The 20,106-nt window shown below is 52.8% G+C and overlaps 2 protein-coding genes and 1 long non-coding RNA gene across 8 annotated transcripts; 1 reads left to right on the top strand and 2 right to left on the bottom strand.

Moving 5' to 3' along the window:
* Nucleotides 1-63: 63 nt before the first annotated feature.
* Nucleotides 64-14,515, bottom strand: ZSWIM8 (zinc finger SWIM-type containing 8). 5 transcript variants are annotated; one of them, XM_025434159.3, is made up of 26 exons: nt 14,002-14,515; nt 11,716-11,869; nt 11,369-11,463; nt 11,010-11,182; nt 10,726-10,833; nt 10,532-10,613; nt 10,274-10,394; nt 9,834-10,035; nt 9,513-9,688; nt 8,151-9,144; nt 7,240-7,371; nt 6,928-7,107; nt 6,639-6,822; nt 6,330-6,428; nt 5,430-5,554; nt 4,529-4,769; nt 4,270-4,428; nt 3,943-4,171; nt 3,479-3,768; nt 3,100-3,323; nt 2,084-2,572; nt 1,668-1,851; nt 1,389-1,565; nt 1,098-1,217; nt 662-772; nt 64-541 (listed from the first exon to the last, which is right to left on the bottom strand). In XM_025434159.3, the coding sequence occupies exons 1-26, from the start codon at nt 14,207-14,209 to the stop codon at nt 81-83; spliced, it is 5,718 nt and encodes a 1,905-aa protein (XP_025289944.1). In that variant the 5' UTR covers nt 14,210-14,515; the 3' UTR covers nt 64-80. The 5 variants fall into 5 exon arrangements, with proteins under 5 accessions (XP_025289944.1, XP_025289947.1, XP_025289946.1 ...); XM_025434162.3 differs by having other exon boundaries at nt 662-840; nt 14,002-14,514; XM_025434161.3 differs by having other exon boundaries at nt 1,692-1,851; nt 14,002-14,514.
* A 1,755-nt stretch (nt 14,516-16,270) lies between these two features.
* On the bottom strand, nt 16,271-17,725 carry CHCHD1 (coiled-coil-helix-coiled-coil-helix domain containing 1). 2 transcript variants are annotated; one of them, XM_035715024.2, is made up of 4 exons: nt 17,422-17,603; nt 17,179-17,297; nt 16,997-17,088; nt 16,435-16,573 (listed from the first exon to the last, which is right to left on the bottom strand). In XM_035715024.2, the coding sequence occupies exons 1-3, from the start codon at nt 17,543-17,545 to the stop codon at nt 16,999-17,001; spliced, it is 333 nt and encodes a 110-aa protein (XP_035570917.1). In that variant the 5' UTR covers nt 17,546-17,603; the 3' UTR covers nt 16,435-16,573; nt 16,997-16,998. The 2 variants fall into 2 exon arrangements, with proteins under 2 accessions (XP_025289962.1, XP_035570917.1); XM_025434177.3 differs by lacking the exon at nt 16,997-17,088 and having other exon boundaries at nt 16,271-16,573; nt 17,422-17,725.
* Nucleotides 17,590-20,062, top strand: LOC125754911 (uncharacterized). The gene is made up of 2 exons (XR_007410023.1): nt 17,590-17,722; nt 19,801-20,062. It is a non-coding gene; the product is annotated as an uncharacterized LOC125754911 (long non-coding RNA).
* Nucleotides 20,063-20,106: the final 44 nt, after the last annotated feature.

Below are 20,106 nucleotides of genomic sequence, written 5' to 3'. Positions count from 1 at the left end.
CCCCCACCCTGGTTCAAAGCTCATCTGCACGTGGAGGGAAAGAAGGCAAAGGCCCAGGCAGACTAGAGTAAAAAAGGAGTTTATATATTTATAAATGCCAAATAAATACCAGAGGCCACCCAATGCCCCCTCCCAGACAGGGCTGTCTCCCCCAACCCTAGGCTTCTAGGGTCTGAGACATCTTGGCCCCAAGCTACAGCCCAAGAGCAGCTGCCAGTCTGGGCTACCAGAGAACTGAGTGGGGATGATCTGTCCAGCCAAGATTCACTCCCTCTGTGTGAGGGGCCCCCATAGCCACAGGCCTGTGTCCCTGTATAGGACCCTAGAGGGGCCAGACTCATGGGGAGAAGGTGGTCATCTCGAGGGAGACCCGCTGCCACAGCTCCTTGGTCTGTTTGCTGCGCTTGAGGTTCTGCAGGATGTCGTTGAACTGCATCATGCCCATGGGTGTCAGGCAGAAGGCGCTGCGGGCACTGCGGATCGCGTTCACAAAGTCGTCGTAGTCGGCAGGGGTCAGGTGAATCAAGCGGTGGTGGATGTACTAGAAGAGGATGAGCCACTAAGCACAGAACCAGGCCCATCCTCCCTAGCGCACGGGGTAATCTGTTCCCTGCCTGCCCAGGAAGTGCTCCGCCCTACTCCATACTTCCTAGGTTGTCACCTGCATGTATGCCTGCTGGCAGCGCTGCACCAGTTGGTGGAAGGCCGGGGCACGCAGGTGGTTGTGGGCATGAGCAGGGCTCAGCCGCTGCAGCGTCTCCATGACGATCTCCTGCAGCACAAACGGGCTCAGCACCCCCTTGGCTGCCCCCACACAGAACTGGTGCACGTAGTTCACTCCTGGGGGGCAGGGGGAGGGGCATGAGACGGGGGTGGCCACCTCTGCCCTAGGGACCCAACTTTTATCTCTCAGCTCTGGCCTGGCAGAGAGCCTCCCTCCACCCCAGGAGCTGAGGTAACCCCCCCACCCCCCGCGCACGCACACATACCCGACCAAGGCCTCAACTCTGAGCAAGAGCTAGGAAGGAGGTCTGGGATAGGAAGGTGGGGGAAGCGGGAGGGGGGCGGACAATGGTCCTGGGGAGAGGAGGTGTTACCCAGCTTTGCTGCCAGCCCCAGCAACCATTTGACATCATCAGTGTAGGGGGGGGAGCGGGAGAAGTTGTTGGGGTGATCATTGTGTGCTCTGCGACCCAGCATCTCCAGTGCCAGCATTCCTGGGAGAAAAGGGTGGGCACACGGTGGGGGTACATCCTTTTTCATCCTCTACCCCGACATGGTACACCTGACCCCACAGTAAACCAATTAAGAGCTGTGGGGAGGGAGGTGTCGCTGAAGAGCCTGTGGCACAACTGCAGGTGGGGGCACAAAAAGGGACCTCCTCTCACCAACACGGTAGGCAGCGTGCAGGTGGTGCAGGCTGTGTGGGTTGACGGGCTGACTGTGTGTCTCCTCCTCGGGTGGTGGAAACCCCCCGCTCACCAGAGGGCTGGGCTGTGTAGTCAGGGCAGGCAACGAGGCACCCTGGATGGCTGGAAACGTGGATGCTGGATGGACACTGCTCACTGAAGGTGGGATGAAAGCCAGATGAGGAACTCCCGGCCCAAAAGGGGACAGAGAGGGTTCCTCCCCCAACTCCCTGCCCTGTGTACCTCCCCTCCATTCACCTGTTCCCTGTCCCCACAACTCACAGGCCACACTGGTGGGCAGTGGGAGCCCTGGCTCTGTGTGGTAGGGATGTACTGTGATGGGTGCCATGGAAGGGACGGGGAAAGACACAGCAGTGGCAGCAAGTGAGGGGGGAGTCACTGAGTAAGGGTACTGAGCCCCCAAGAAGGCAGGATGCACACCCTAAAGACAGGGAGAAGAGAAGAGAATTCTATTAAGATGTAGCTCTCCCCCTTGGTCCCACAACTGGTGTCCCTACATTTTTTATCTTAGTTGGCTGGCCTGGGTCCCCCAGACCTCCACCACCTCACCAGGACAGCCCTAGGACTCTCCCAGAGGACCCCACTCCAACCCCACACGAACCCTCAATGTTTTTCCACCTGCCCAACCCCCCCCCCCAGAACACTGGTCTCACCTGTGGGTATGCAGAGCTGGGCACAGGGAAGACAGCAGGCCGGGGCATATGAGGCATTGGGTGGGCAGGGTGTGCTGGGTGGGTGAGGTATTGAGGGCTGCAGGGCAGGTGGGGCTGTAGAGCAGTGTAGGGGTGCAGGCCAGGGGAATGACCATGCCCCAGTCCTGGACCTGGATATAGACTGGACCCCACTGAGATGACTGGCACCACTGTGGCTGCTGCTGTCACTGCTGCCGCTGCCACTGTAACCGGCTCAGTCCCTGGGCCCCCCCTGCCCTCAGGCAGCCCCCGCCCAGCCTCCCCAGCTGCCCTGATCCCACTGGCACTACAGCTTGTAGCCCCTTCACGGGCTGTGGATGAGCCACCTGCTGTTTGCTCATATAGCCAGAACCACTGGTGAGCAACCTCAAACAACACTTCGGGGTATACACCCCCACCCTTTGCCGCCTCTTCCACTGCCATGCAGGCCTTCTCCAACATCAGGTTATCCTGGAAGGGAGGGACACAGAGGGTTAAGGGGAGGGGCTTCCCTCAGGGTCGCTCTTAAATGACATTCCACCACCTCTGAGTTGGCTGGTTCCCGGGGAGGCATCAGAGGTCAGGCTGATGCTCAGAGTCCGTGTCAGAGTAATGAGTGCTTCACACAGACGCTGAACAAACAACTGACCAGTAGAAGACCCAGGTTATAGTCCTAGTTATAAACTTACACCCCCTCCCATCCAATTCCACTGTCTCCCTAAAGTCTGCCCTGAGTATTCCAGCCTGCTGATCACCTCCATCCCTAAAGCACAGGCCTCCATTTCCTTAAACTATAAAATAGGAATAATCCTAATCTCAGAGTCGTATGGTAAAAGAAGAAATGGATGTGAAAGTGCATTAACAGCACAACAGGACAAACGGGATAATCTGTGAGCTCCAGGACACAGGAATCAAGAGCTGAACTATTGATTTTCCTCATGCCCAAAGTCCCTGCCCAGATGCCTCAAAGCAGGTCCCCAGATTGCCCATAGAAATACCTGCTCCTTGCACTGCACCAGGGCCCGCTGGATCTCATTAGGGTTCAATGCATGGGCATGAGGCAGGCAGCTGAGGGCTAGCTCCGCCGCTGCCCTCACCATATTGGAGTCTCGTGCCCGTGATGCCCTGTCAGCCAGGGATGCAACCTCAGGGGGTGTCAGGTGTCCATCCCAGCACTCTACCAGTATAGTCAGAGCTGCACTGCCAATCTCCATTGCCTGACCTTCAGGGAAAGGAGCAAAAATCAGAATGGGGTGAGTACGGGCACCTCTGGGGAGTGCAAGTGGTATCTGAGATCAGTAATTCCACGAGGATAAGACTCTCAGCTCTATCAATAAGTACCCCCCCCCCATACCCCAATCAAGACACTGGGTTTACCTGTAATCCAGGAAACGTGGGAAGAATAAGTACGTGAGAGCCAGTTGGGAGAAACAAAGTTGTGCAGGCCAAGGGCATAAAGCCCAATCTCGAAGGCGCAAAGGTGCAGGTTGCGGTGAGGACCCTGGTGGCCCCCTGAGGAAGATGGATGTGTGAAAATGGAAGTGCTGCTGTTGCCCCCTGCCTTGATCAGCACCGTCTTCGCCAACTCGAAGTAGAAGTGTGCAGCTGCCTCTGATGGCTGATTGGGTACATGGGGGGCATGACTCTCGGGACGGCGGCCCTTGTACCTGAAGGGGCAATGGGGTAGGGACGGGGATTGGGGTTTCTCTGAAATGGGTATCCAGGTTGTTTGGGTAAGACCAGGGTAAGTGGGGTTACGGGGGAACATTAGCTGGATTACACTAGGGATGTGGCTCTGAGGGTGGGCCAGAGGAGAGGAGATGGGTATTTCTTCCACTGACCTGCCAACCTCAACGGTCTTTGCCCGGGCCCCTCCACTGGCACTGGCCCGGCGACTTCCACTGGAGGACGAGGAGCCCAGGGAGTCCGAGGAAGAACTGCTAATGCTGTCACTGTCCTGTCCTCGGCCCCAGGAGGTGGGGGCCCAGCCCCCTCGAAGTGGCCTCCGGCTTAAGGTGGGGGAGCTGTCCGACGTCGTTTCGGGGGCACTGCTGTCAATGCTGGCCATGCCTAACCCCCCAAGACAAGTCAGTCTCAGAAGCCAGAAGTTCCAGAGTTCAGACTTCAGGAATATCCTCCCCTCCATGTCATCCCACAGGCTGTCATACCTGTGTGTTTCTTCTTAGGCCGCCCTGGGGAGCCCCAGCCCCGTCCATTGTAGCCTCCACGACTGCCGAGTGCCAGGCGGCTGGGAACCTTCCCTTCTGGCCTTGGGGTCAAGGCTGCCTCAGATGGGAGACCCTCACAGGGAGAATGTGGGGAACTTTCTAGGTGGGAGAAAATAGGACATTGGGATGAGCTCAGGAAAGGGGACCCCAACATGGTTCCTATACCATTCATCCCCCCTGCCCAGTGCCCCCACCTCACCAGGCACATTCTTCTCTGTGAAGCCCTCAGTGGGGCCTGGCCCAGCCCCTGCAACACTCCCTGGCTGAGCAGGCCCTGCAGAGCCCGAGGTCAGTGGTTGCAGGGCCCCTGGGGCAGATGGGCCCCCATGCTTTGAAGGAGACCTCTGGCTGGCTGTGGCTGGGCGGCTGGATGAGTAGAACGAACTCAGTGTTTGGGGCTTATGCGTCTGGCTCTCTCGGTCCAAGAGTTTGTCTAAGATCTGAGAACAGAATCAGACAAGATGCCCTTTAGCTCCTGACTTCTATTTCTATTTACCTTCCTCTCTCTTTGAAACAGCTTCCAGAAGCCTTCCCCAGTTACAACCATAGGCGGAACCCCCCATCCCCCAGATAGGGGCTGGCTTACGTATCTTGGTATCCTAACACTTAACCATAGGACTGAGTATATGGATATTCAATAAATATGAAATAAACGTAAAACTGACTTTATGCCCTTTGCTTTTCTTCTTCCACCCCCTGCCCAAGCACTCCTTTGAGACCATTAGTCTTTTTTAGTTAGTGGGTTTTTTGTTTAGTTTTTTAGAGGGAGAGTGTGTGTGTAAGTGGGGTAGGGAGGGCCAGAGGGAGAAGAGAGAGAGAATCCCAAGCAGGCTCCATGCCCAGTACAGAGCCTGACACAGGGTTCAGTCTCATGACCTTGAGATCGTGACCTGTGCTGAAATCAAGAGTCAGACGCTCAACCGACTAAGTTACTCAGCAACCCCCCCACACCCCATTTGGTCTTACTCTTTATGAAGTGTCCCCAGGATTCTCCATTAATCTCCTATGGGCAGTATAGCCCTTTCCTTATTGTACTGGAATCCCCTGAGAAAGATGGTAAAATTTGCTGCCTGTCAAAATCCCAGTACCTCTGTCCCTACCTTTTTAAGCTTGGCTTGGTCATCCTTATAAGTGATCATTAGAGCCAGTGCCAGGTCACCCTTCTCCCGACGTGTGCCTTCACAAAGGAGGGGATGCTCTGCCTCACTCACTGTTGTTTTCATACCTGTGAAAAGAAGGGTCTCATAGGGACTGAGAATGGCCATAACTCCCAAGATGCCAAAGGTGAACACGCTGGGGCTACTGAGTCAACCAGCATATGACATAAGGAGTTCTGACCCAACCCACATCCCCTGTGGAAGGTCCCCACCACTTATTATACCCAGCCTTAGCTCCGATCTACGTTTTAAGACCTTCATAAGCTGGCCCACTCTACCTTCATAGCATATCCATCATTTCAAGGAAGTTGGACTCCTCACTCTCATGAAGACTCAATTATCCCTGTTTTTATTCATGGTCTTTTGTCCCTCTACCAAAAACCTAACTGATCTTTTAACCTACATTCCATATTCTATATCCTCCTGGAGTCCTTCTCCTAGATTTTTGTTTTGCTGCTCTTACAACACTAAACAGCCATAGCACACAATTTGTTCCTAAATTCTTTTTTTTTTAAGATTTATTTATTTATTCATTCAGAGAGAGCGAAGAGAGTGGCAGAGACACAGGCAGAGGGAGAAGCAGGCTCCACGCAGGGAGCCCGATGTGGGACTTGATCCCGGGTCTCCAGGATCACACCCCAGGCTGCAGGCGGCGCTAAACCGCTGCGCCACGGGGGCTGCCCTGTTCCTAAATTCTTGACTGTCTCATAGGCAGTACTTGGCTTATACACGTCATTCTGGCTGTCCCACTGCCATACAGCCCCTTCAAAACAGGGCCACATCTCACACCCTTCATGGCCACAGGCTTAGCTCATAGTTGTGCTCAAGATAGTCTAGACTCACCTAAGGCAGCAACTGCTGCTTCAAATCCCAGCTCCTCATCCCCAGGCATCTCGTTGTTCCAGTTACGACTTGGAGGCCGGGAACCCGTGGGAGAAACCACTGGACGAAAGTTGAAGTCAGTCAGCCAGACAGAAGCATCATGGGGAAGAATAAAATGTAGGGAACCCAAGACCCTTATCATTCCAGACCTCTCATGAAGCTGCCTGATGGGTCCCAAAGGCAATTCAGAGCTTTGGGGCTCTTGGTTTCTCCTGAGAGAAAACTACTCCTACCCAAGATTCCTACTTGCTATAAAGTCATGCACCGTACCTGGAGCACAGAGAACGTCAAAGATGAAACTGGCCAACATGAGAGGCAAAACAGGCCGATAGTCACAGAGCGTCCCCTCCCGAAGCTCCTCTGCCCGGCACCGCATGGTACTCATCTCACTTGGACCCAGAGGAATCTTCTTGAGCAGGGCAGCCACCTCAGACTCCTGGTATGCCAGCTTCACCTAACAGCATAAGCACAGCTCAGACCTCTGTTGTGCCAGTACACATCAAGCTGCAGGGCTCTGAGGAGACTGCAGTACAAGGCTCAGATAGATAGACCCTCTGACCTCCAAGGCCTTGGTAGAAGCTGGGGGCCGCTGTAGCTCCAAGGCAAACATGCCAACTCGGAAGGCCAGGTTGTGGTGCTCTGGACGTTCACTTAGCACTGTTAATAGGAAGGCTGCCTTGGTCAGGGTGTTGGTGGCCACCCAGGTCTGACGGCTCGTAGATACCTTGTTCTTCTTGCCCTAAAGAAGTAAGTGCAAGGAGGCAGGCTGATGAGTCTGACTCATCTTGGTGGAGTGAGAAGGAGGCTCTCACTTGGGGTGGGGCATAGAAGAGGGTTGGGGCAAGTGGGGAGGTAGGTGGGAGTCTCTCACCTTGGCAGGGGGCGGCTCTACCTTGAGGTCGGGTGGGTTGGCTAGCAGGTCCTGGGCAAGCTCCACGGTGAGGCGGGAGGCCTCACTGCTGTAGCCATGCGCATGCAGGGCCTCAGCACAGGCAAACAACACCTGGGGAGGACATGGGCCGCACACAGGCTGAAGCCCTAACTTCCAGGGGCAGGACACCATACTCACTCATGCAGCACACATCCCATGAGTCCTTGCTATATGCTAGGCCCTCTACTGGTCCTGGGTATACCACAGGAACTCACAGTCTGATCAGAGAAACAGACACACAAACACACAAACCAGCGTGAAGCCAGCTACCACTGGGAAAGGTCGAGAGGGGAACAGGTGAGTAAGATACCTCACTGGGACCTGGGGTGGAGAAGCAATCTCAGGGACAACTTCCTAGAGGAAGGGATCTCTGAGATATCTGAGACCTGAGGAAGGAACAGGAACTAACTGGGTAAAGTGAGGGAGAACATTCTACGCAGAAAGGCCAATCTGTCCAAATATAAGGATGCAAGAAAAAGCATGGCAAGCTAGAGGAATGGTTCAGCTGACCAGTATAAAGGACAGAAGAGCTGGATGAGGCTGCAGAAGCACGCAAAGATCGGACCAAGTAGAGCCTCACAAGTCATGCCAAGGACCTTCATTTTTAAACTCAGGGCAGTGAGAAATCACTGAATACTTTTAAGCATCAGAGCGACACAACCAGACAGCCCAGGAAAATCAACATGGAAGCAATGAAGAGAATGGATGGCAGGCAGGAGGGCCAGTTAGGAGCCCCACCACAGGATTCTAACAGCCATGCTCCAGTCCTGACACCCCTGACTAGAGCCAGACGGCCCCTCTCCCAGCTGTGGCTAAGGAGCACCCTCAGCGTCCTCTCGGCGTCCTCTCACCTCCATGCGGCTCTCCTGTTCCAGTGGCTTCAGCCCGGCAAACAGGTCATGCTCCTCCCCGGCCCCGCCCTCGGCCTTCTCTTCCTCGCCCCCAGCCCCATCCTGGGCATTCAGATAATATGCCTGGTAGTCATCATCCTCCTCTCCGACTGCAGTGGCTGCCTCTTTGGTTTTGGGGAGCCCATTGCCACTCTCATCTGTGGAAGGGAGGTCATCCCGGGTACAGACCTCCCCAGGCAACAGGCCACGGGGGCCAGCAGAGGCTGTGGGCGGCTCAGGCCCTTCCGAGAAGTACACACCACCATCTTCTTCGTAAGTATCTGGGGGCTCAGGAAGGAAGGTGGGTGGACCTCGGGAGCCACCAGCAGGAGGGCAGGGTGGCGGGCTCTCAGGGAATCCACCAAAGGTGCTGGCCTCTGCACCCAGGGCCAGGCTGCTGTCATCCAGGCTCATCTCGGCCAGATCTGGCTCCAGGGAGCTGTCTTCACTGCTCAGCCGTCGCTTGCTGCCGCCGCCTGCTGAGCCCTTGCCCCCACTGCCAGCCCCACCCAGTGCCTTGGCTTTGCCCCCACCTGGGCCCATCTTATGCAGGGCCTTATCTCCCCCCTCCGCAGAGAGGCGGCGGGGACCCCGCTGCGACGAGGGGACCCCCTCACCCAATCCCTTGCGCTTGGCCCCCGGCTCCTTGGGCCGCACAGCTGGCTCAGAAGGGAGAGCTCGGGGCCGCTCCCGGGATTCCTCCAGGCCCCCAGGGCGGGAGGCACCTGGCCGAGGAGGCAGGGCCCGGGCCCAGCACAGCGCCAACTTCCGGTCAGTGCCGCTGTAGGTGACACCGGGAAGTGGGTAGGCCTCTTCCCAGTTGAAGTAGCAGGCCTCCACTGCTGGCCGGAAGCCAGGGAAGAGCCGCTCCAGGGTCTTTTTGTGCTGTCCCCGCTTCACATTCTCAATCACCTTCAGCTGCCACTGGCGTAGCTGTGCACACAGTTCCCGGCGACTGTGGGAACAAAGTTGGGGAGGCTGCAGGGGGGCTACACTCTGCCCTGAGAGGGGATGGAAGGAGACAGAGCCGGCACGAACCCCAGAAGGGGGGCCCAAGGAAGGCCCCAGGGAAGCACTGCTCCAAACAGCCCGTACCCATCACTCCAACACTTAGGCATCTGGGAAAGCGGGAGCTATTTCGGGGAGGGAAGGAAGAAAGCCTCTCAGAAAAAGAACTCCTAAATCTCCAGCAACCCTAATACTCAGCACCTGCCATTTCCTGAGGACTAGAAGAGAACATGTCTATGGGTCCAGGAGATGAGGGCTCGGTCTGTCTGGGCTGGCCCGGGATGGGTGCCATGGCGAGCGTGGGGAGAGACTCACCGCTGGGGACTGAGTGCAGGGTCCAGAACAGCTAGCCTCCACAGGGTGACCATCTCGTCACACATGCTGGCACACGCATGGGCGGCCACCTCTGACTGCCCATTGCTGCGGCCCGTGTGCCCACTGGCGCTGCTGTGTGAGGCTGAGGTGCGCACGCTATACCACCAACCCGTTATCTGGAAACAAAGAGGGCCCCGAGATGCACCTAGCAGCCCGGAGAAAGAAAGAGTGGCGCTCCCCAGTGTCCCCATCAGGAGGGAGGCGAGGGTAAGGGAAGGAGAAAATGAACCACAGCGGAGCTCGCCAACCCCGGAGGGTTACCTGTTCATAGGTGAGGCACTGGTCAGTGAGGATCTCCAACAAGGGGGCAGCATTGCTGTCCCTCCGTTTGAACATCTCCCGCACGATGCTAAGTAGGTTCCAGACCCCCTCTGGCTCGCGGCCCCTCAGAGGGCGCAGCAGACAGGCCCACTCGGCAGCAGCCGGAGGTTCCGTGGAAGACAGATACATGGAGTTCACGTCACTGTGAAGGCAGTGGGTGGAAAATGCTAACCCTGAGATGGGTCGCATGAAACAAGTGCACCAGGGCTTTGACACAAAAGGGGTCCTGACCCCAAACATGGAGGGGGGGGAGGGACGCTACAACAACAATTCTTGATCCTCAGGTATTAACAGAACAAAGCAAAGGATCTGTCAATCTGTCAACAGCCTGAAGGACGCTCCCCTGCACCACAGACACAGGCGTGAAGCGATCCATTTACCTGAAGACCACAGGCGAGGGTCCACAGAACTTGTGCAAAGTCTTCTTGATGTTGTCAGTGAGTGTGGATTCATCCAAATACCAAGTACTCTGGTCAGAGGCGGAGGGCCCTGCTGTGGGGTCTGGGGGTGACAGGCAGTCAGTTACCTAGAGATAGGGGCCTGGATTCGCCTGACAGCAGCAAGCTGTTTTTAGTCAGCGGTACTCTGCGCTACCAGCTTGCTTCCTTCCCGCCACCCTTCCTTCTCTCCACACTCACCGGGGGCTCCACACACGGTGTTGATGGCCGTGGACTGCGAAGAGAGGAGTTCATCCAGAAGACGCTGGGCTGTGGGGAGGATCTGAGCGGGGAAAGGGACAAAGGCACAGATGACCCCAGGAGGCACTGCTCTAACATGAAGACTCGATCGCAGTCCTGAGCTCCGGGGCTGGAGGAGGGCGTGCCTCACTCACCTGCTGAGGGAGTTCACTGATGAGGTACTGGGCAAACTTCTGCAGCTGGTCCCTCTGCAGCCGAGACAGGGACTCTGAGACTGGGGCACGCAGGCAGACTGCAGAAGCCTGAAGGGGACACGGAGAGAAATAGAACAAGCTGAGAGAAGGCTTGCTGACGCCGGAGCCGGGGAAAGACAGGCAGATTCAGGGAGGCGAGGGGGCTCACATTGTGGCCAGGCATGCAGCAGAGAAGGGGGGGATGGAGCGTAGGATAGGGCCGGGATAAATTGGGAGGGCCTCACGTTGTGGATGCGGAAGAGACAGAGTGCCACGACGTGAGTGCACCATTTGGCCCCAGCCCCACAGGTGCAGCTGCAGGAAGTGACCCGGCAGCGGTCAAACATCACAGCCACGTTGTAGGCCCCTTTGGGGGGGACCATCTGAGGTGGCACCACTGTAGCACTCAGGTGGAACCCTGGGAAGAAACATGGGTATGGTCAGGGAAAGCCATCGAGACATAATTCTCTGCCCTCAACCCTGGCCCTGCAGTTATCCTGACGACCTGCTCTGGCTTCTTGCAGTAGGTCCTTCATTCCTAACAAAGGGGATAGGAGGATAGGAGGATAGCAGGGGTTGTCACAGGGCACAAGGGGACCCTTACCTATCTGCAGTGGGTCTTTCACAGCCCTCATGCGGAACAGCTGATCCCCTCGCTGGAACTCGTCCGCACTGCCATTGGCCAGGCAGGAATACAGCCTGATAGTGAAGAAGACGACACAGCCACAACTCAGCAAATACCCTTCAAGAGACCCTGTCAGAGACCATAATGCCCTGGGCACTCTCTCCCCAGTGTCACTCCCTCTTAGGGAAAATCCCAGGCACTCTCTCCTCCCCTTGTCGTCTTCTTACCACAGCCCCAAATATAGTATCTCCTTTGTTCTGTAGGAAGCCCAGCACACAGTGTGGAATATCAGGACCCACTCCCCACCATCAGTCCTTTAGCCTCACCGGATATCCTCTTCATTCTCAGGGAAGCTCCAAAAAGCAATTCGGAGCTGTAGCTGCTCAGGCACTGGGGGATAAACTTTCTCCACCACTTCAAATGGGATATGAAATGCCACCTGCTTTGCTGATAGCTCCACCAATGGGATCACCAGTCCATCTTGGAAACAAATGTTTGGGTGAGGGTAAAGAGAAGGGGAAATGAAAAGGGCCATGATTACTTGGCACCAATGCCAGTGCCTAACTTCTTGGGCCCCACTTCACTATGAAAGAAAGGGGAGATCTGGATGAAAAACCCAGGGACGTTCCAGTTAGGATACATTAACCCTTAAGGCTCCAACTGGGGGAGGGGAGCTAATCAACTGCAACCAACAGCCTGCTACCTAAGGTCTAGAAGAGAAGTTACCAGGGATATCCCAGAAATTCCTGGCCAAACAGGTGTGTTCCAAGATCCTAGCAAGTAACCCCTCTCACATGGCTCGGCATCTAATTTCCCTCATACCTAGCACTTTAGATTCATATTACATTGTTAATGTCTCTTCCTCTGACATTCTCTTCTCTAGTTGCTTTTTTACTATCCCTTTTTCTCTAGATGACTCTAGACCTCTACCTAAGGAGTGAAGATAGGCCAGAGCCCAGAGGAGTTAAGAGAGAGAGAGGTCCATTAAAAGAGTGACTGCATGTCCTCTGGCACACCTGAGCCTTGGCTTCCTACAATGCAAGCCTGGGAAGGGTGGGGAGGAAGATGGGTTATCCTAGGAAAACCTAGCTACTGCTCCTGTAATCACCTGCAGTAGGATGGAGTTGCTACTCAATGTTTCCTGCACTGTTTTAATCAAAAAGTGATGAAACAAAAACAGATTGCAAATGTATCTCACCAAATTGCTAATCAGAGTAGAAGACAGATCAGAAAATCATGGAGCTGAAAGAAACCTTTTTTTTAAAAGTTAATCTCCTTATTTTACAAGCAAACAACTGGGGGTAGCCCGGGATGGCAGGGGGTTTGGGGAATGACATGCTTTTCTAGATTTTAACCTATTCAGGAAAATACTGATATGCTGAAAATTTTCATCAACATGACTTCAGTTACTTCCCTCTAAGCCCCAAGGCTACCCATACATGCAAATGTGAGAAAAGCAAAGAAACCATAGAAGACCCACAGTGAAACTGCCTATGATCTTTGTGGGCATGTGGGTGTGTGTACACAGAACATACTCCACCTCTCCAACTGAAGTTGAACACTACCACTCCTAACGAGTCACATGTGTACATTTCTCTCTGTCCCAGTGGTGCTAAAAGTGCTAAAAATCTCTGCAGGGCATTTTGGAAAACAGGACTCTTGGAATGGCTGGAGTAGAATCACACCCCCAAATGCCTAAAAAAGTCAGCTTGCATTGAGGCCCAGGACAAAAACTGTGCCTTAAGGAAGGCAGGGAAAGGATGTGGGGAGTCTTGAGGCTGTGGATCTTCACTTATCATCACTCTCCCCTCAATCCCCTTTAATTAAAGGAAAAATCTTCACAGCACTGCTCAGTTAATTCACTGAAAGACCTAACGATGAAAGAAGCTTACTGCAAAAAAAAAAAAAAAAACAGTAAGGGTGTTTCATAAGGAAACTCTAGAAACAATTACCTACACCCTTCCCCGGGGTCCCAGATGATAGAAATCTAAGGCTCTAATCCAGCGGTCCCAGCCGGGGCTCCTGACAGATGTTCAACATGGCTGGGAACCAAGCCTCTGATCTGAACCTATGTAACTATGGAATCTCCTCTCACAGGCCAGTTCACCTACACTTTCCTCTGGATGGAACCCCTTCCTGGTGTAGCCAGGATCAGAGACTGTCATCGCCCTTAACAGGAAGTTCCCAACGCACTTTGCAATGGGGTCGACACACCTCAAGTGGTTCCCTTCTTCACGATCCACCCCCTACCCGCCTTCTCTTCTATTTTTCTGGCTCGCCACGGGCGGAACTGGTAAGTATTCCCAAAGTCAGGGGAGTTTTTTTTCTCCTACCCCACCTCTAAGACAAATGAACCACAAAAGACGTACTTTGTCGTTAATCCTACCCACCGGAGGATTTCCCAGCCCTCACTCCCATACACACGCACACAGGCGCGCGCGCGCTCGCGCTGGCGTGGAGGAGCCAAGCCCAGGAAGACTGGAAAAGCGAGTCCAGAAGTCCGTTCCGAGCTTGGGACAGCTCGCGGCCGGGACAGCTCCCGAGCAGGGACAGCTCCCCAGCAAGGCCCGAGCAGAGCCAGTCCGCTCCCTTCCCCCTCCGCTCACCCTCACCTCGCATTCTGGTACCGCCGCTGCCACCGCCGCCGCCGCCGCCAGTGGGGGAATTGGGCCCCGCGGACTGTTTGCGCCATCCCCGCCAGTTCTGGCAGAGGCTCTCGGCCTCGGAGATGAAGGAACAGAGCGAATCCTCCTCAAAGCGGTCCGAATCTTCGAATGAAAAGCGCTCTCCGTCCTCCCATTCCGCGAACATCAGCTCCATGGGGCCTGCACCCCCCGGGGCCGGGTCCCCCCCCGCGGATCCGGGGCCTGGGCCGCCGGCCGGGGGCTGAGGGGAGGCCCGGGGCCTGAGGGGCGAGCCGGGGCTGGGGGTGGCCGGGGCGCTCAGGGCGGCCGTGCCGGACGAGGATCTCAAGCCTGGAAGGGATATGGAATCGGGCCTCGCCCAACTGCGAGGTGCGAACAGGGATCGTGGCCAGTACCCGAGACTCCGGGCCCGGACGAAGCGCTCGGCAGCCGGGGCCTCTCGGCGGCTGCGGCGCCGCCTCCCCCATCAGCTGATCTGAACTTCCGGCCGCGCCGGCCACCACCACTTCCGCCCTCGCGCGCTTGGGAACCGGACCCGGGACGGGCAGATGTAGAGGACCTGTCTGTCTAATTACTGCATTTCCTGCCTTTTTTTCTCGAACCCACCCTCGGATACCGTAAGAGGAAATCAATACACAGAGGAGTATGAAATGACTACAGATCCCAGCAATAACTCGGCGTCCATAATGTCCCCGAGGAATAAACAGCCGCCATGAACGCCGGGAAACGTAGGCTGTCAAGCGATAACACAGAAACTATTAGGTGGAGTTTACGGTTTTAACTCCGGATAGGCCCTGGGACCGCATAACCTTCTGGGAGTTGTAGTCCAGAAGCCTGCATTCCATCATACTTTTTAATAGGGTCTCTTCAGGGAAGTACCACGAGAAGAATGCACTTGATTTCAGGAAATGGTTGTACGGTTTTGTCAGTGGGTCCTTTTTTTTGTGCTATGGACCCTTTGGCAGCCTGGCAGTCTTTAGACCTCCCTTCTCCAGTTGTTATAAACGCACAAAATAAAACTTAAAAATTACAAAGGAAACCAATTATGTCGAAATACAATTGCCAAATTAATAAAACAAATTTGTAACACACTGATACTTTATTTACACATTAAGACCCAAATACAGTAATTTTGAAGCTAGTGATGGGTATAAATGATACTGAGGTATCTGCAATCTACTATATGAAAATATGATTTCACATAGGTATTGCTGACATACTGTGGTATGTTTCCCTCAGTCCTAACTGAAGTGCTAAATTTCAGTTGTAGTTAAAGACAAAATTTCTTTCCCATTTATGTCCACAGAACTCAGGTCCATCCCAAAGTGCATAGGCACTGGGCTTCTTCCTACAGCCAAGAGCCTCAGCTTTCAGAACTAGGCAACTGCCCAGTGCTTTATCCATGGGATATGAGGACTATAGGAAGAGGTAGCTGTGGGGGTCAGGGAAGTAAGACCCCTTCTTTATCTTAATAATTACCCCATTGGAGCTTTAGAAACCCCACTGATCCCTTTGTCATTTTAATGCTCTAATATATATAGAAAAGGTTAGATTAGTTATGCCTGAAAGGGCAGAGGTACCTAAAATGCTACACAATTGTTTCTAATATCAAGGGGTCACAGAAGTTAATGCCTTCAGCAACTAGGGAGGTAACTTAATGAGAGAAGTGAACAGGTGATACAAAAAAGATAACTGCCAAACAAGTTTCAGTTTTACTATTTGGGAGAGGCCAATGCCAGGTACCTGGGGAAGGGAGACAAATGATAATCAGCTCCACTTAATTATTGCCATGCAGGAAGAAGAAACTGGTGTTGCCAGATCCTTTTTTTTTTAATGGAAAGCTAAAAAGTGGATTTTTAATAACATTTTCTTATTTTTGAAGGTGGTCATCTAATTTAAAAAAATTTTTTTAATTGTGTTGGCTAAATAAAATACATCTGCAGTAACTTTGGTCACCAGTTTGTGAACTTTTGATGATTCTGGGAGCATCCAGGGGCTATACACAAAATAGGCAGTCACTAAATACTTACCAAAAAACCCTCTGCGTAGGCAGACTTCAACTCCCTTATTGCATCTGAAAGCAAGGGCACTAAATAGTGTAAGGTCTTCAAATGCAGAGCAAGAATAAATTTGTCCTGCTCCGGGGGCAAATCAGGGAGCAAAGAACTTCCAAAGTCTTGGGGAGGATACAGAGTTCAAGTATGGAAGGAGAACCTAATCTACAACAAAGGCCAAGTTCTCTTAGACAATTTTATTTCAAGATAAAGCAAAACTTCCATCCTGACAGTGAGACCCAAGGGTGAAAAGGCATCTTGCCCCCTTCCGCCTTTCAAATAGAGAGAGCATGGCAGTGCAAACATCTCTAAAACACCTCCGCGTAGTTCTCAGTGGCTACAGTCCAGTCATAGAAAATGATTCTCCATTTTCAACTAATATGAGATTTGTTAGGAAACCTCTGTAACAATGTATTCAGTTTCTTGGGGGGTAAATTCCCAGATTCTCCCAACGTGTACTGGATGGATCTCATCTTTCGGGCTGCCTGAAAAGACAGAATGAAAACAAAAATGACAGCTCTTCAGTTTATCCTGACTTAAGCCAACAGTTCTTACAATGCACAAAGCACATTAATACATTAGCCAGCCTGGAATTATCTGTGTCATCTTCCCAGTCCCCTTTCAAAAGGAACTTGGGACCTACAGGTGACTGTATGGCCTGAAACTACCATGCCAGCTAGCAATTCATTCTAGGCTAAAATCCAAACAACTGGCCCTTCATTATCTTTAACTCTCTTTCAGACAATAATGTCCATTTGAGCAACACTTTTAAATTTTACAAAACGATTTTCCCATTCGTCTATTTAACTCACAAAATTCTGTAAGGCAGGGGTTAATATGAACCTCATTTTACAACTGGGATAGCTAAAGCTTCGAGCAATGAAACAAATCGCTCGAGATGACAATACCTTCAAACCCATAACCTTTTCCACTCTGGCGTGAGTGAAATCGCTCCCACAATTTTCCTCGCCTTTTTAGAATGAGAAGGACTTCCTATCAGCTGGCAAGAGGCAAAGAGAACAATTACTTGTATCCGTCCCCCCGCCCCCAATTTTCCTCCAAAGAGAGCACCCGAAAAGCCTTCTGTCACCTCAGCCCTTGAAGCACAATCGAAGAAATCCTGGATCTCTTTTCTGCACGCTTCGTCGCGGAATTCATTCTGCTTCCAACACGCCATCATCACCGACATCTCTGTGATACAAGTCGCCTCTGGAGGAGCAGAATGAGAGCACCCTCAGTCACAAGGAAACCTTTACCTTCAGGCTCTCCCACAAGCCGCCCCATGCATCCGTCCCGCTTCCGCTCTGGAGCCTCCCTGGCTCCCATTGCTCACCGCCCCTCTCCCGCCGTCGTTCCCCGACACGGTTAGCTAGGATGAGGGGCTTGTTGGGCTTCAGGATAGGTTTCCGCGGGTTTCCCAGCCGCGGCAGGCGACCCCGCAGACTGGGCGTCGCCATTGCGCACCGAGCTCCCGGCAGGCTCTGCGTCGCCTTGCGTGACCCTGCGTGACCCCTAGGCACCCGACGGGTTTAGGCGCGCAGCCTGGAGGAAGAGGGGCGGTCGCTCGGTTTCTTGGCCTTCTAGGCCGGGTACTGGCTGGGATCGGACGCCTGTTGTTCAAGACCTGTGTGCAGGTTAGGAGGAGAGTCTTTGGGGCTCGTGCGCTGACGTGGACCGCTCTCTTATGGGCTCCGGGCGATGCTAGGCCGGGAACATCCGGGAAAGGACCCGATAACTGGGACACCCGTTGATGGTGGTGGTAGCTGGCTGAACCAGAGGATGACGTCCTCTGGACGGCTGACATAGGCAGAGGATGGGAGCGAATATGAGGGTTTTTTTTAAAGATTTTATTTATTTATTCATGACAGACACACACACACACACACACAGAGGCAGAGACACAGGCAGAGGAGAAGCAGAGGAGAAGCAGGCTCCATGCAGGGAGCCCGACGTGGGACTCGATCCCAGGTCTCCAGGATCACAACCCCGGGCGGAAGGCGGTTCTAAACCGCTAAAAAAGAAAAAAGAAAAAAAATAAAAATAAACCGCTGAGCCCTCCGGGCTGCCCGAATATGAGATTTTGAGATGTTAGTTTGGGACAGATTCTTACTATGCTTTTTTTTTTTAATTCCTGTTTTAACTAGTCTAAAAGAACTGTTGGATTTTATTCTTTAAGACCACCCCAAAGCGGTAAAGAAAAATTAGGCTCATATAAACAGTTGCTACTACCGGGGCACGCGGGTGGCTCAATTAAGCGTCCCACTCTTGATCTCAATTCAGGTCTTGAATTCCGGGCTGTGAGTTCAAGCCCTGCATTGGGCTCCATGCTGGGTGTGGAGTCTACTTCAAAACCATACAGAGGCGACTGAGTGGCTTAGTCAGTCAGGCCTTCAGATGCCGTCGTGATCTCAGGGTCCTGGGATTGAGCCCCGCTTAGTGTGCTCTGCTCACTGGGTGGGGTGGGAGTGGGAGGGTCTGCTGCTCTCTTCTGTGAATCTCTCTTGCTCTCAAATAAATAAAAATAAAAAATCTTTATTTTTTTTTAAGATTTATTTATTTATTCATGATAGACATAGAGAGGCAGAGACACAGGAAGAGGGAGAAGCAGGCTACATGCCTGGAGCCCGTCGCAGGACTCGATCCGCGGACTCCAGGACTGTGCCCTGGGCCGAAGGCAGGCACCAAACCGCTGAGCCACCCAGGGATCCCCAATAAAAATCTTTAAAAAAAATAAAGTTATTACTACTTATATATCCTTTGCTCTCCTTTGTAATGATCTCATTGGGTAGGGTGAGGTTTAAGCATTTATCATCAAATTTAATCCTCTCTCCAATCCTGTGAAGATACTTGGTGGTATTCCTATTAACAGACTTGATCCTTCAGTTGTGATGCCTAGCTTCATCAGACTTGCTTCTAAGTGACTTTTAGCTTCTTACAAAATTCAAAGATGTGCCAAGGATTCTCAGAGCATTTAGAAATGAGCACCAAGGAGCGCCTAGGTGGCTCAGTCGGTTAAACATCTGCCTCTGGCCGGGGTCATGATCTCAGAGTCCTGGAACTGAGCTTGTATCTGGATCCCTGCTCTCCCTCTTCCTCTAGCTGCCACTCCCCCTGCTTGTACTTCTCTGTCAAATAAAATATTTTTATTTATTTTTTAAATATTTATTTATTCATGAGAAACAGAGAGAGGCAGAGACACAGGCAGAGGGAGAAGCAGGCTCCATGCAGGGAGCCCGATGTGGGACTCAATCCCAGGTCTCCAGGATCAGGCCCTGGACTGAAGGCGGTGCTAAACCACTGAGCCACCCGGGCTGCCCTGTCAAAATATTTTTTTAAATAAAAAAAGAAATGAGCTCCAATAAGTGTTTCTGGTAATGGGAGCCTAACTTGAACAGCTTTTAGTTCATAAGAGGACTACTTTGGAGGAACAATATTTATTTGGTTGTGTAAAGTTTAATGTGCTAAAATGAAAATCATTTATCACAGATGTTTAATTTTCCCAATGATCTCTGCATGACTGGTTCTTTGTCATCTGTTGAGTTTCAGTTCCTGTCAGAGAGGCCTTCCCTGATTTCCCCCTCCCCCCTCCCTACCATCAAGCCACTTCAGTTTTTTCATAGTGCCTATCACAGTTTGAATTATCTTGTTCATTTATTGTTTACTTACCAGCAACACCCATTTAAATTTTTTTTTTTTTTTTAATTTATGATAGGCACACAGTGAGAGAGAGAGAGAGAGGCAGAGACACAGGCAGAGGGAGAAGCAGGCTCCATGCACCGGGAGCCCGACGTGGGATTCGATCCCGGGTCTCCAGGATCACGCCTTGGGCCAAAGGCAGGCGCTAAACCGCTGCGCCACCCAGGGATCCCTACAACACCCATTTAAAATGTAAGCACCATGAGAGAGGGGGACCCTGTCTTACTGAATCCCCGGTGCCCAGAATAGTGACAGTAAATACTTGTTAAGTGAACAAATGTTTGACATATTTTTCCAAGTCTCCAAGTGTATCATACTCAGC

The sequence above is a fragment of the Canis lupus genome, chromosome 4 (assembly GCF_003254725.2).
Source record: "Canis lupus dingo isolate Sandy chromosome 4, ASM325472v2, whole genome shotgun sequence".
NCBI lineage: Eukaryota > Metazoa > Chordata > Mammalia > Carnivora > Canidae > Canis > Canis lupus.
This window is presented reverse-complemented; position numbering and strand designations above follow the sequence as displayed.

Bases quoted from the DNA above. Each gene is read 5' to 3' on its own strand.
- ZSWIM8 (XM_025434159.3), bottom strand. From the start codon at position 14,209: ATGGAGCTGATGTTCGCGGAATGGGAGGACGGAGAGCGCTTTTCATTC. The intron at 11,183-11,368 runs GTAAGGGTCCCC...GTTTCTTCCCAG, and splicing joins GAAAGACCCACTGCAGATAG to GGTTCCACCTGAGTGCTACA. The intron at 6,823-6,927 runs GTCAGAGGGTCT...TTATGCTGTTAG, and splicing joins CTTCTACCAAGGCCTTGGAG to GTGAAGCTGGCATACCAGGA.
- CHCHD1 (XM_025434177.3), bottom strand. From the start codon at position 17,545: ATGGCGACGCCCAGTCTGCGGGGTCGCCTGCCGCGGCTGGGAAACCCG. The intron at 17,298-17,421 runs GTGAGCAATGGG...CTGCTCCTCCAG, and splicing joins ACGACGGCGGGAGAGGGGCG to AGGCGACTTGTATCACAGAG. The intron at 16,574-17,178 runs GTGACAGAAGGC...CTGTCTTTTCAG, and splicing joins ATTGTGCTTCAAGGGCTGAG to GCAGCCCGAAAGATGAGATC.